The 12,748-nt window shown below is 42.6% G+C and overlaps 1 protein-coding gene and 1 long non-coding RNA gene across 3 annotated transcripts; both read right to left on the bottom strand.

The window, feature by feature from the left end:
• Window positions 1-225: 225 nt before the first annotated feature.
• LOC127311270 (uncharacterized) lies at window positions 226-1,956 on the bottom strand. The gene is made up of 2 exons (XM_051341658.2): window positions 1,597-1,956; window positions 226-554 (listed from the first exon to the last, which is right to left on the bottom strand). Exons 1-2 carry the CDS (start codon window positions 1,892-1,894, stop codon window positions 517-519), a joined length of 336 nt encoding a protein of 111 aa, XP_051197618.1. The 5' UTR covers window positions 1,895-1,956; the 3' UTR covers window positions 226-516.
• Window positions 1,957-6,695: 4,739 nt separating this feature from the next.
• LOC127311271 (uncharacterized) lies at window positions 6,696-9,362 on the bottom strand. 2 transcript variants are annotated; one of them, XR_007857633.2, is made up of 5 exons: window positions 8,891-9,362; window positions 8,187-8,257; window positions 7,805-7,912; window positions 7,225-7,424; window positions 6,696-7,149 (listed from the first exon to the last, which is right to left on the bottom strand). It is a non-coding gene; the product is annotated as an uncharacterized lncRNA (long non-coding RNA). The 2 variants fall into 2 exon arrangements; XR_007857634.2 differs by having other exon boundaries at window positions 7,316-7,424.
• Between the last annotated feature and the right edge of the window lie 3,386 nt (window positions 9,363-12,748).

Genomic DNA, 12,748 nt, shown 5'->3' with positions numbered 1-12,748 from the left:
AGTGGAGCGACCTATGGCACGGCATAAGATATTACAACGTACCACCAGCATGACAAAACTGGGGTATTTTTTCGATCCACCAACATAGCATCCGATCCAAGCGAATAAGCCAAGCATAGGTATTTTCCGGAGCCTTGGCCCTTTTCATGTGTCTAGTACCGAGTCCCAGAGAAACTGAACAAACGACACAAAATAAGCATGAAAGCTACGAATACACAAGACAAGTTGAGCCGTACCAAATCTAAATATCTCGTAATTATTGATATATATGCGAACATGTTCAGGCAGGAACTAGCTAGAAGTACACCAACAACATTTGAGGCTCTTCAAATAACTATCTCGGCGCTGCTCATGAGCTGTAGAAAGCAGCACCGCAAGGAAACAACATGGCTCCTTATGTCAGGTCAACTCAAACACTGTTTGCAACTCAGCGAAAAATTAGTCTGGATTCACTCAACAAATGATTTGTCGCTTCCAGGACCAGTTTTGCTCTTCTACAACATAATGGGAAAGAGTTCATGCTATGGTAATAGATTCCTCCTCGGCATCTGAGCCTGCAGATTAAAAGGGAAAATATTTTGTTACTACCATAATGCATCAAAAGATCACAATAAAACCATTAAGCAAAAAAACTATACTGCAAACTGATTGTTCTCCTAGTTCTTGTGTTGCAAGCAATGTGTATGATGTGATATTGTGATGGTGTGAAGATATCAACCAGTTCAACAACTGGAATGTCCATAAGTACAATGTAAGAGCACACTAGTATGCAAGATGCATTGTTAAGTTATACTACATGCCACTGTATGCAAATTATGACATGCTTGAGACAAGCTTCAAACCTTCAACAAAGTAAATTCAACAAAATGACAATCGATAAAAAGAGCATATATCCAGAACTGATGCCATAAACTACCTATTCAGTTCATGTAGTTGCCTCTCTTTTGGCCATCATTAGATTAAACAATGAATCAAATATGATCTGAACTTCAACATAACACAAGGACAAGAGTAACATGAAAAATACAGAGTGAAATCCCCCTTCTAGTATTTTGAGTTGCTACTGTGACATAAACATGAACAAGTTAATAACCTACAGACTGTCAAAAGCGTGAGGACTACGATGCCAATCGAACATGATATGTCAGCCAGATAAATAACATGGACTACCATTACAAAGTAGGAAATGATGCAGTAATGGATTAACACAAAGACAGCTACAGTTTCTCAACCACAGTTCCAGTCAAGCATCGCTTTGTTCTCCACTTTTCCTGAACTCTAAATGAACATAGCACATCCAACCCCTTTTGCAGCCTACTATTCGACACTGTCTACAAATGTGAAGCCTAATGTCACTTGATATATACTACTATCCACATAAGGTTACTGCGACCTTCAAATGCTCCAGAAACAGACATATAAATGAGTAAGCAGAGCATAAGCAGATTAAAGATCTAGAGGCTGACTTTAACTTGGCAACCCACCAATCGATTCCAGATTAAAACTAGCATGGACCTAGCATAAACCAGAACAGGAAATCCCTAAATTTGGCAGAGTTCGAGGCATATCGCTGAGGGAAAGCAGCTAGGTACCCACCTTGCTGCTTGGTGGCGGGCTCCTCCTCGCCGTAGATATGGCGGAGGCGCGCGGCGGTGATGGGCGGGGAGGGCCTGGCGGCGAGCGCGAAGAGCTCCTCCCTCCATGCCCACATGGCGGAGGACATGGCGGAGTTGGCGGCGCGGATGGACGCCTTGCGGGCCTCCAGGTCGTCGAGCTCCCGCTGCTGCTCCGACGACCGCACCGCCAGCGCCACGAACGAGCCCAGCAGCAGCGCGCTCGTCACCTTCTCCCGGTTCTCCGACAGCTTCGCGCCGATCCCCCGCAACGCCGCCATCGCTCGACTCAATTGATCGCTCTCCTTTGGGGTTGCCAGTGCCGACGACGCCGCCGCACGGCTGGTCAGATTCGTTAGACCGCCGGCTGCGACCCTAGGCCCGGCCCGGTTGATCGCTTACTGGGCCGTAGGAGCATAGCACTTCCTTTTCGGTTCTTGCAAACGGCAAAACCTATACACCGACCAGGTCGGTGGCTACCGGCCACCGCACACCCCCTGGTCGGGTATGGGCCAGGCCCATTTGTGGCTGTTTAGCCTCGTTTTTTCTGTTTTCTTTTTATCTTTTCTGGTTTCTGGTTTCTTTTTTCTGTTTTCTTTTCTTTTTTCTGTTTTCGGTTTTGTTTATATTTTTTTAGATTCGAAAATTTTGATTTTAAAAAATTGTTTAAATTGAGAAAATGTTTAAATTCAAAAATGTTCAAATTTGAAAACCGTTCAAATTTGAAAACCTTTCAAATTTGAAAACCGTTCAACTTCGAAAACCGTTCAAATTTGAATTTTTTTGAATTGTTCAAATATGAAAATCGTTCAAATCGAAAAATCGTTCAAATGCGAAATTTTTTCATATTCAAAAAACGTTTAATTTTGAAAATTATTCGAGTTAAAAAATTGTTCAAAATTTGAATTTTGAAAAATATTCAAATCCAAAAAAAATGTTCAAATTTAAAAACTATTTTGGTTTCAGAAAACTGTTCAAATTTTAAAAAAGTTTTTCAAAGTGTTAGATTTTAAAAAACGAAAATATAAACAGAAAAGAAAAAACAGAAAAGAAGGAAGAAAACGGAATAAAAACACACCTGATGCAATGGGCCGCGGCCCACTAAATTACTGGATCGTGGGGGGGTGTGCGGTGCCTTTCACCCACCGACCAGGTCGGTGGTGAGGAGCTCCCCTTGCAAACTCCAGTGGGAAGTTGTTGACTTGTTTCCCCTCAAAAAAATCAATTAAGCTGTTCCTGAGAATTATTACTCCCTCCGTTTCAAAATAAATGTCACAACTTTCTAAAATCTCTGTTCCAAACCTGCGACAGGAACCGAGAATGTCAATTAAGCTTGAAGTCGATCTGGTTGCGGTGCTTTAGATTTGCAAGCTCAAGCCGTGGCGGAAGTTCTGTACTTCTATATCGTAGCAACAATAATCTAGATCAGCAGAATTGCAGTATACTGTTTGTCGAGTTCAACACGTTATTTACACCAAACTCAGCCTAGTACCATTCCAATGTTCGATGAAGCAACACTTTTACATCAAAAGCAAAAAAAAAAGTATGCAAAAAATAAAAATAAAGTTATCTAGCTAGCAGAAGAATGCAAGTGGGAGATGGAAGAATAACAAGCTTCTGGTGCCTGGTGTGGGAGTATTCCTTTGAGAGATTCTTTCCCTGAGATTTTTCACATCTGCAATAAGCAAGATGTCACAGTTGTTGATGCTGCTGCCCTTGGTTGGCTGGAATTTTTCCTTTAGAGGATATTTGTCTCCAGATTTAGCTGTTTAAGTTCATGGCCTGCTTGGTATTGTGAGGCAAACAGTACTATCTCAGGCAAAAGATAAACTTTTTTGGAAGTGGAAAAAAAATGAAATTTATTATGTGAAATCTATGTACAATCACCTGTGCGGGAATGGGACAGATAGATCCTTCAAACACTTGTGAAAAAGTAAGATTCCTCTGAAAATAAAGATTTGGCTTTGGCTAATATGGTATAATGCAATTGCAATAAAATATAACATGTTGAGAAGGAATTGGAATGGGAGTGCTTCCTGCCCAGTTTTGTCACCAAAATAAAAGCATATCACATCTATTTTTTGAATGTGTTGCAGCAAAATATGTGTGGAACACTGTTGCCATGGCTATTGGACTGACAGGCCTGAAAGCTTTACATAATTTTTCTAGTGGTTTCCTCATTTTATACCTGCTAGCAGGAATGTTCAGATTGCTGGCTTAGCAGCAATTTGTTGAGCAATATGGAAACTTTGAAATAGAGCTTGTTTTGAGATGAAACTGATAAAATCCCGTGAACTAATCAGTTTGTCTAATATAGCACAACAGCACGCTCTTGAGTTGCAGGTCTGGCAGCAACAGAATGCTGATGCGACTTGGGAAGCACCACAGGGAATGCAAGCTGACAATGGAGACTGGGGGGAGTGGCCATACGAAGGAGAAAGCTGGCGAGCTATCACTGGATATGGTGGTGCTTCTATGATGGATGGAGTGATACCTGAAGGAAATGTTTCGGATGATCCTGATACTTGGTCGCCGTCTCTTTCTGATATGGAGGATGCTGCTGAAGATGTGGTGCACGGAAGGCAGCATGGTGAGCTGCAGTTTCTTAGAGCTGGGGGGACAACAGAATTCTGCAGGTGGAGTCTCTGCCAGGTACACAGTTTTCCTCATTCGAGGTAGGAGAAAGTTCCAGTAGGGTGAGCTCTGTTATTGTGGTTCCAACGGCAGTCTCTGAAACAAATGGATCAATCTTTGTCAGTCAAGTGCAGGGCATTGTCTTGTTTGACAGTGAAAGATTCAAACAGCTTATTCTGTTCCTGGGTAATCATATTTACAGTAAAATGCAGTTTTTGACTGCAGGGTATGTGGAACCTGACCTATCTTTGGTTCTGATGGAGGAGCAGCCAGTACTCTTAATGCATACTTTCAGCTTGGAAGTCAGGGAGAAATTTATTGATGATGTAGTGCTCAAGTTTGAATTTGGTGTGTCTTGCCTGGATAAAGCTGTTGTGCTGGCTCTGAAGAACTTACTTAAGCCTGTATCTGGTTCTTGGGCCGAGGCTTTCAAGTATATGCACCTGGATGATGATGGATATCTGTGCTGGGCACCAATTGATGTTGATCAGGAAGATTCAAATGCTAGTTGGGCTGTGGGCCAGTCATCTGACATCACTGCTGGGCCTTCTGATGGGCCAAAGCGTCCTGGTAGGCCTCGTAAGTCTCAGCAAGCTCCCAAGGTGAAATCCTCTGTCAGGTACTGCACTAGAAACAACAATGCAGGTTACTGTCATCAGGTGCTGGCCGACACTCGCCGTCCTCGCAAAACTGACAAGGCTGTTGCACCAGCAGTTCTTCAGATAGAAGAGATGCAGCGTATCGGCGTCGAGGACTGCCAGATTGATCCGGCTAAGCTCACGGCAGAGCGTCTCCTGCAAGAAAAGAAGTGATGATGTCCATGGCGTCTGTTATGATCAGTTTATGCTTTATTTTCTTGTGTTATGTTCATGGACTTTGGTGTGTTTACATTTGTCGCACTTGTGATCCCCTATGGGGCGTTTTGCTTGTTTGAACCTAAGTATGAATCGTGGAACTTTCAATAGTAATCGTATGTGGTTTGTTTTAAGTTGGAATATCAGAGGCATCAATGACCCTGCTAAATGGCCACTGGTGCGTAACAAACTAGAAGAAAGTAATGCTTCTATTGTATGCTTACAAGAAACTAAAAAAGGTGACTTTGATCCTAGCTTTATTAGAAACTTTGCCCCTAAACGTTTCGATCAATTTGTGTTTATACCCTCGGAGGGAGCATCTGGAGGACTCCTAATCCTTTGGGTGGGCAACATGTTTTCTGGGCATGTGCTTATGGAAGAAAGCTTTGGAATTGTTGTTGAGTTTACTTCCCAATTATCTGCTGATGTTTTTCGCATTGTAAATGTATATGGTCCCTGTGAGGGGGTGGCTAGAGAAAATTTTGTTGCCTGGCTTTTCTCTCTGGATATAGCTGATGATTCCTTATGGCTGATTCTTGGGGACTTCAATTTCTATTGTTTTGTTGAAAATCGTAATCGTGATGGAGCAAATATGACAGATATTGCTACTTTCAATGAGATTATTAGTTATCTGGGCCTCATTGAGTTACCCATCAAGGGAAGATCCTTTACATGGAGCAACATGCAAGCAGACCCCTTACTTGTCCAATTAGATTGGTTCTTTACCTCCACTGCATGGACTCTCAAATTTCCCAATACGATGGTTAAACCTCTAGCTAGGCCTACATCTGATCACACACCTTGCGTTATATCCATTGGTTCCTCCATTCCAAAAGCAAAAGTGTTTCGGTTTGAAACCTTCTGGACTAGGCTGCCTGGTTTTATCGATGTGGTAAAAAATATTTGGGACATTAACTGCCCAGGTGATGGAGCTAAATGCTTATCAGCTAAACTGAAACTTTTGAGAAAGGGTTTGAGAAAATGGAGTGCTAGCTTTTTGGTACTAGACTCCTTGATCAAGAACTGTAATGCAGTAATCTTCCAATTAGATGCCTATGAGGAACAGAGGGTTTTACATATTACTGAATGGAATTTTCGTAATATTGTCAAGAAGAAATTGCAACATCTTCTCACTTGTAAACAGGAATACTGGAAGAAAAGGTGCACTGCACGTTGGGCTCGGCTAGGTGATGAAAACACCTCTTTCTTCCACTCCATGGCAACTATCAGATATAGAAAAAATTCAATTGCTTCTCTGGTAAGAAGTGATGGATCCCTGGCTATTGATCATCAAGAAAAGGCAGGCCTCTTATGGCATGTGTATAAGGAAAGACTTGGTATATATGTTCCCATACTGGAGGATTTTGACTTCTCACACTATTTTTCTCCATTGGCTGGCCTCGAGGATCTCTCCAAGCCCTTTACTTCGGAGGAAATTGACAATGTAGTGGCTCACATGCCATCTGACAAATCTCCTGGTCCAGATGGATTTTCTGGTCATCTCCACTACTTATAAAAGCACCAACATGGCAGGAACATTACATCTCAGCCTTCTATTCCACTTGATCTAACGATCCAGGACTCTCCAATGACATTGCACAACTTCCCTGTTTTGCATCTCCACGATTGATAGGCAGTTTTTCCCATTAATTGCGGTAATTATTCCTGCTACACGTATGATCGGCAGTTGTCCCACTGATCACGTCCACTAATTGCTCCAGGAATTACACTTACCATATGCAGTTTTCCAGATCCACCAACTTACGGATTTCTTCTCCAGTCACCATCACCACGCTGCCTGACTCCGGCTCACTGGCGCGTCGCCGTCGCCTCGACTCCATCACTCATGCGCGGCCGCCACGCCGGCGTACTACAGAGGTGACGACTCCTCGCCGATTGACCCTCCGCCACATTGCGCCGACGTACTCCAGACGGCAACTCCCAGCCGTGGTGACCCTCCGCCGCCTTGGGAGCTTGCAAACTCGCTTCTAAGCCCCGTCGTAAAATACAACTTCGAGTCAACGCTCTGGCCGGTAAGTCTCGGCTGCCTACACACAGATAAGAAATTAAGTATATGAGCTAAATCAGTACATGGCTTCGCATGGTTCTTGATCTGCTCTTACCAGATGGCACAACAATCAAATACTTCAGCCTTTCACCATTTCAAGACATAGTAAACACATCAGCCGCGGGTGAAATTATGGAGTTACTTACACCTACATGATCTTGATTTCAACTGAATTTTAATATGCTGAAACAGGCCAAGACACCAATTTAGTTCCAGCACCCACAAATGTTGAAGATACTTCACAGGTTGATCAACCTAGCCAAAAAAAAAACAGAGAGGTCAATGATGGTATGGCCGAATGACTGAACAGCAAAGAGCTGAGTACCTACACAAACAACGGAAAGCCCGACAACAAAAACGAGTTGCTGTTGACTCCATAAAGAATGCTCAGGCATACCCGGCACTTGAGCAACCTGGTATTACGAATGTCTTTACTATACCAATGTAAACGCCATTTCATATGTCATAATTTGTCTAATTTTTACAATATTGTCTATAGTTATTTCCCACCCCGGACTCTATAGTGGCACAAGTGAACGGGGTATTACAAATTCTACCTTGCAGCAATCTAATCTCACCCAAGGTACATACATCATATTTATAATCTGCTAATAGAAACATATTTATGGACTTACATTACCAACAGAAACCTGAGTTTGACTGGATGTTAAAATAAACAGGCCAGCCTAAAGATGAAGTTGCAACTCCTACATGTGACGGACATGCTTCGCACGTTGATCAGTCTGCCAAAACAAAGCAGAGTGGTCAAGGATGGTATGGCCGAATGAGTGAGCAACAAAGAGCAGAGTACCTACTCAAACAACGTGAAGCCAGGCAATGAAAACGAGTTGCTACTGACTCAGAAGAAAAAAAAATGCTCAAGCATCCTCTACTGGTATTACAAAGGACCTTACTAGCAAAATAAATGTTATACTTCCTATGTGTTATTATTCTGCAACTTCTCCATTGATACATGCACAGGGTAAATGCATGATATGAAAAATGGTTTCGCTTTACCCTGTGGCACTGCAAGATCCAACTTCACGTTGTACAAGTCCCGTAGTTTTATATCTGCGTGAGCGCTAAACCTGCATGCATCTTGACAATTGTTAGAAGAATTTGACATCTCTTTTCAAGGCTGCGCAGTCTCAAGAAATAGACTTCATATGCATATCATATTAGATCAAAGTTAACTGGGCGCTTCCCGTATTTTTATAGACTATAGAGTTGTCCCATAAATAGGGATAAACAACTTACATATGCAACAATATTATATTGATATGCATTTTCACGATTCAGTGTAGTTGAAATATGTAACCTTTATTTACACAAGCACACAATCAGTGCATGACAAGCATACTGTCAGGTGTGTTCTATTAGGAGATGCGTTCAAATATGCTGCACCAGAATAGAGATGATCAAATGTATCAAGAAAAGTAAATCTGGAGGTAATACACAGTCCCAAGAAACACTAACATGATGGTTCTAATTGTGATCTGAACATGCTGAAATAATATAACCCATATTTGGAACTTACCTATAATCCTGAAACTAATATGTGTGCGTGTGTGTGAACATGTGTGCAAGATGCACAAATCTAGTTGGGTACCAATTCGTACCATTCATGCATCAAATTACAGTCTATGTAGTATGTACAAGATTACCATATAAGCAAGCTGGGTACCAATTCATACCATTCATGCATCAGATTAGTTCCTCACCTGGTTGGTTGCTTGCTCTTCCCTCCTTGAAAAGTCATAGCAAGGCTTCATCACCGCACCAGCGTCCCTCGCCCGTCCGCCGCTTGCTCCGATTGACCGCCTTGTCCGGCAGAAGGAGGAGGAGGGCCTGTGATGTGGTGCTATCCAACGCGAGCGCGGTGGCCGCGGCCGCGGCCGCGAATCCGGTAGACAAGACGTCTGCCCCTCCGCCTCCGTTAGTGCGAGTAAATACCGGCAGCGGCAGGGAGGAAGGGGAGGAACCAGAACAAATGGCGGCAGCGGGTAGGCAGGGTGGCCATGGTCCTCGAGCCGGCTTCGGGGAGGCAGCCGTCCCTGCGACGGCGGCTCGAGGTAGGGAGGGACGGTCCCCGTACCGGCGGCTGGATGTAGTGGAAGGGTGACTCTTGATGCGGGTTCTAATGAGAGACGACCAGAGAGGAGTGAGGGAGTGGTAGGTAGTGTGACTGCGATTAGAGCTATGGGTCATGTTTTTTTCCTTTTAACGTTGGGAGACAAATAGCCTACGGATGTACCTCTTCTTTTTATTTTTCTCCTCCCCTTGCTGTGCATTTTATTTTGAACGAGACCTTTCCAATTGCTTATTAAGAGCTACTGTTTAAAAAATCATCCGATTCAACGATTAATCAGCCGATTAATTGCTACTTGATGGTCATCGATTAGCCGATAAACTCATTTATCGTCCAATTAATCACTCGATTTGGCTATTAATCGCTAGCGATCGAGTTGACACCGATAATCGATTTCCTCAACATTGTTAAGAGCAAAGTACATAGTAGATTATGAACATGTAATCTAGCAACTACATGGCACCGACGATGTGCATGTGATATTTAGATACAACTGAAAGAAAGACAAGCCTAGGGGTTTCTAGGAGCCTGGTGGGCACAATTGTGTACTACTCCGTTGATGTTCCTAGAAATATAATATATGTTTGGTTTTATCGTAGCAAAATTGTGACGAAATCAGACATGGAGTTTGATGGTTCATCGAAGAACGGCAATCCGCTACTACTTTGGCTAAAGTTGTCTCCAAAATCCGCTATTCCAAAATTTATATTATATACATTCTCGGTGGCTCTAAATTTCAACCTTTCATATGACAAAAAAAATTCTTTCAGATATGGCATTGTTCATTTAGTACGTTTCATGGATTTTAACTAATGTAGTTTGTGTGAATAGTATGTTGCACAAACACTTGCATAGAAAGCATGGATTATACTTCAAAGACTTACGTGCGTTGCACGTGCATGTTTACTAGTTTTCTCAAGGTGTGTTGGCCAATTATCAAATTTGACTTTTATAGGCTCTGTGATGAATTCTGGGCGGGTACTGTTAATCTCCAAAGCATTAATGATTCGTTCATCACCTTGATTCCCAAAATTCTGTCACCAGAAGGACCTAATGATTTTAGACCAATTTCCTTGCTCAATATTTGCCTTAAATTGATCACCAAAATCTTGGCCAACCGTCTGCAAGAAAAGATTCTTCAACTGGTACATGTTAATCAGTATGGTTTCCTGCATTCGATGAATATTCAGGACTGTGTCGGTTGGGCGTATGAATATATACATCAATGCAAACAAGGGAGAGAAGAGACAGTTATTCTAAAGTTAGACTTTGCGAAAGCCTTCGATACAGTTGAACATGAGGCTATTCTGAAAATCTTTTCTGCTTTTGGTTGTGATCAGAGATGGATTATGTGGTTAAAAATGCTCATCTCTAGTGGCACTTCAGAAATACTTCTTAATGGAGTCCCAGGCAAGAAATTTAACTGTCGTCGAGGAGTTCGACAGGGGGATCCTCTATCCCCGCTCTTATTTGTGGGAGTCTCTGAGCTTTTACAAGCCATGGTAAATGGTCTCTTTCGCAATGGTGAACTTGTGGCACCTCTGAATATTCCCAATACAGACTTTCCTATCGTGCAATACGCCGATGATACACTACTAATTCTTCAAGCATGTCCAATTCAGTTGACTGCTTTGAAAGAGGTGTTGGAAATCTTTGCCCAAGCTACAGGTTTGAGGGTTAATTACTCTAAGTCTTGTCTGATTCCTATTAATGTTTCAGAGGACAAATTACAGTTGCTGGCTGATACTTTTGGATGCACCTTGGGGACTTTGCCCTTTACATACTTGGGTCTACCGTTGGGGGTGACCAAACCGACTATTCATGACCTATCTCCTTTGGTGGGGCTGGTAGAAAGAAGGCTCAATGCAAGTGCACGTTTCCTTGGCTATGGAGGAAGACTTGAATTTGTGAGATCAGTGCTATCCACACTACCAACGTTCTATATGTGTTCTCTCAGAATTCAGAAAACAGTGCTTAATCTGTGTAATAGAGCTCAAAGGCACTGTCTGTGGGCAAAGGATGAAGACTCCTCTTCGACGAACGCCCTTGCAGCATGGAATAAAGTCTGTCGTCCTAGACATTGTGGAGGGCTGGGTGTGAAAAACCTTGAACTCCAAAATAAGGCTTCGTTGATGAAACAACTCCATAAATTCTACTCACATGCTGATACTCCTTGGGTAAAGCTGGTATGGTCATTATATGGTGACAATGTGCCGCATACCAAGACTGGCAAAGGCTCCTTCTGGTGGCGGGACATCTTCAGCCTTGTTGGAGTTTACAGGAGCATTTCGAGAAGCAATATTGGGAATGGTAAGTCAGTTCTGTTTTGGAAGGACTTTTGGCAAGAGGGAACCTTGCTCTGTGATAGATACCCACGATTATTTTCATTTGCACTTGATGAAGATATCTCGGTGGCAGCCCTTTTATCTGCAGATGATATTACCTCACAATTCTACCTCCCCCTGTCAATTGAGGCCTATCAGGAGTTACAGCTTGTTCAGCAAATGGCAAGTAACACTCGCATGTCTGATGCGCATGACACTAGGAGTTTTGTCTGGGGAGGGAAATATACTTCAGCAAGGTTTTATCATTTCTTATTCGAAAGAGTGCCTAGAAATGATATCATGATAGCTATCTGGTCTTCTAAAACTCTCCCGAAAATCAAAGTGTTTCTATGGCTGATGTTCTTGGACAGACTAAACACAAGAGACATAATGCTGCGGAAGAATTGGAGGATCGACTCAGGTTCAGAGTGCTCCCTTTGCCAGAGACAAGAACACATTTATTTTTTGAATGTGACTTTGCCAGAAACTGTTGGAATGCACTTAACATTCACTGGCCAAGTGACAAACCCATTTTTGAGGGATTTTGGGAGGCCAAGAATAACTTCCAGGGACCCTGCTTTGTGGAGATCTTTGCTTGTGCGACATGGAATATTTGGAAGACCAGAAATGACTTCATTTTTCAAGCCATACCAATATCTTTGGGACGTTGGAAAGTGGGCTTTCAGAGTGACCTTTGGTTACATCAATACAGAGTCAAACAATCAGCTGTTCAACCCCTTCTTGGGTGGTTACTTGACATCTCTAGCTAGATCTTTTTTATGTTTTTTTTAGGTTCCTTTCAGCCACCTTGATGTAATCCTTTCTTTTAGGGGCAACTCTCTTGCCTCTTGTACAGTTTGTCCTTTTGTTTTATATATATATAAAAAGACACCGTAGGGGATTCCCCTACGGTAAAGGTGTCAAAAAAAAAAACTAATCAGTTTGTCTGTTGTTTTTATGACCTTGGCAGGGCTCCATAATTCAGCTGATGAAGGAAATATCAAAGCAGGTGCTGATAACTTCCGGTTGGCGGCAGCTGCTGCTGCAACTTCTTCAACCACTGGAGGGAGGGCTGGTAGAAGAACTTTGACTATTACTGATGTGGCGACAGCTTGATCCTGGAGGGGAGGATATGGAAACTGATGATACACAGAACTGACACTCTT

The sequence above is a fragment of the Lolium perenne genome, chromosome 7 (assembly GCF_019359855.2).
Source record: "Lolium perenne isolate Kyuss_39 chromosome 7, Kyuss_2.0, whole genome shotgun sequence".
Taxonomy (NCBI): Eukaryota; Viridiplantae; Streptophyta; class Magnoliopsida; order Poales; family Poaceae; genus Lolium; species Lolium perenne.
Note: the sequence above shows the minus strand (reverse complement) of the source record. Positions and strands in the feature narration are given on the sequence as shown.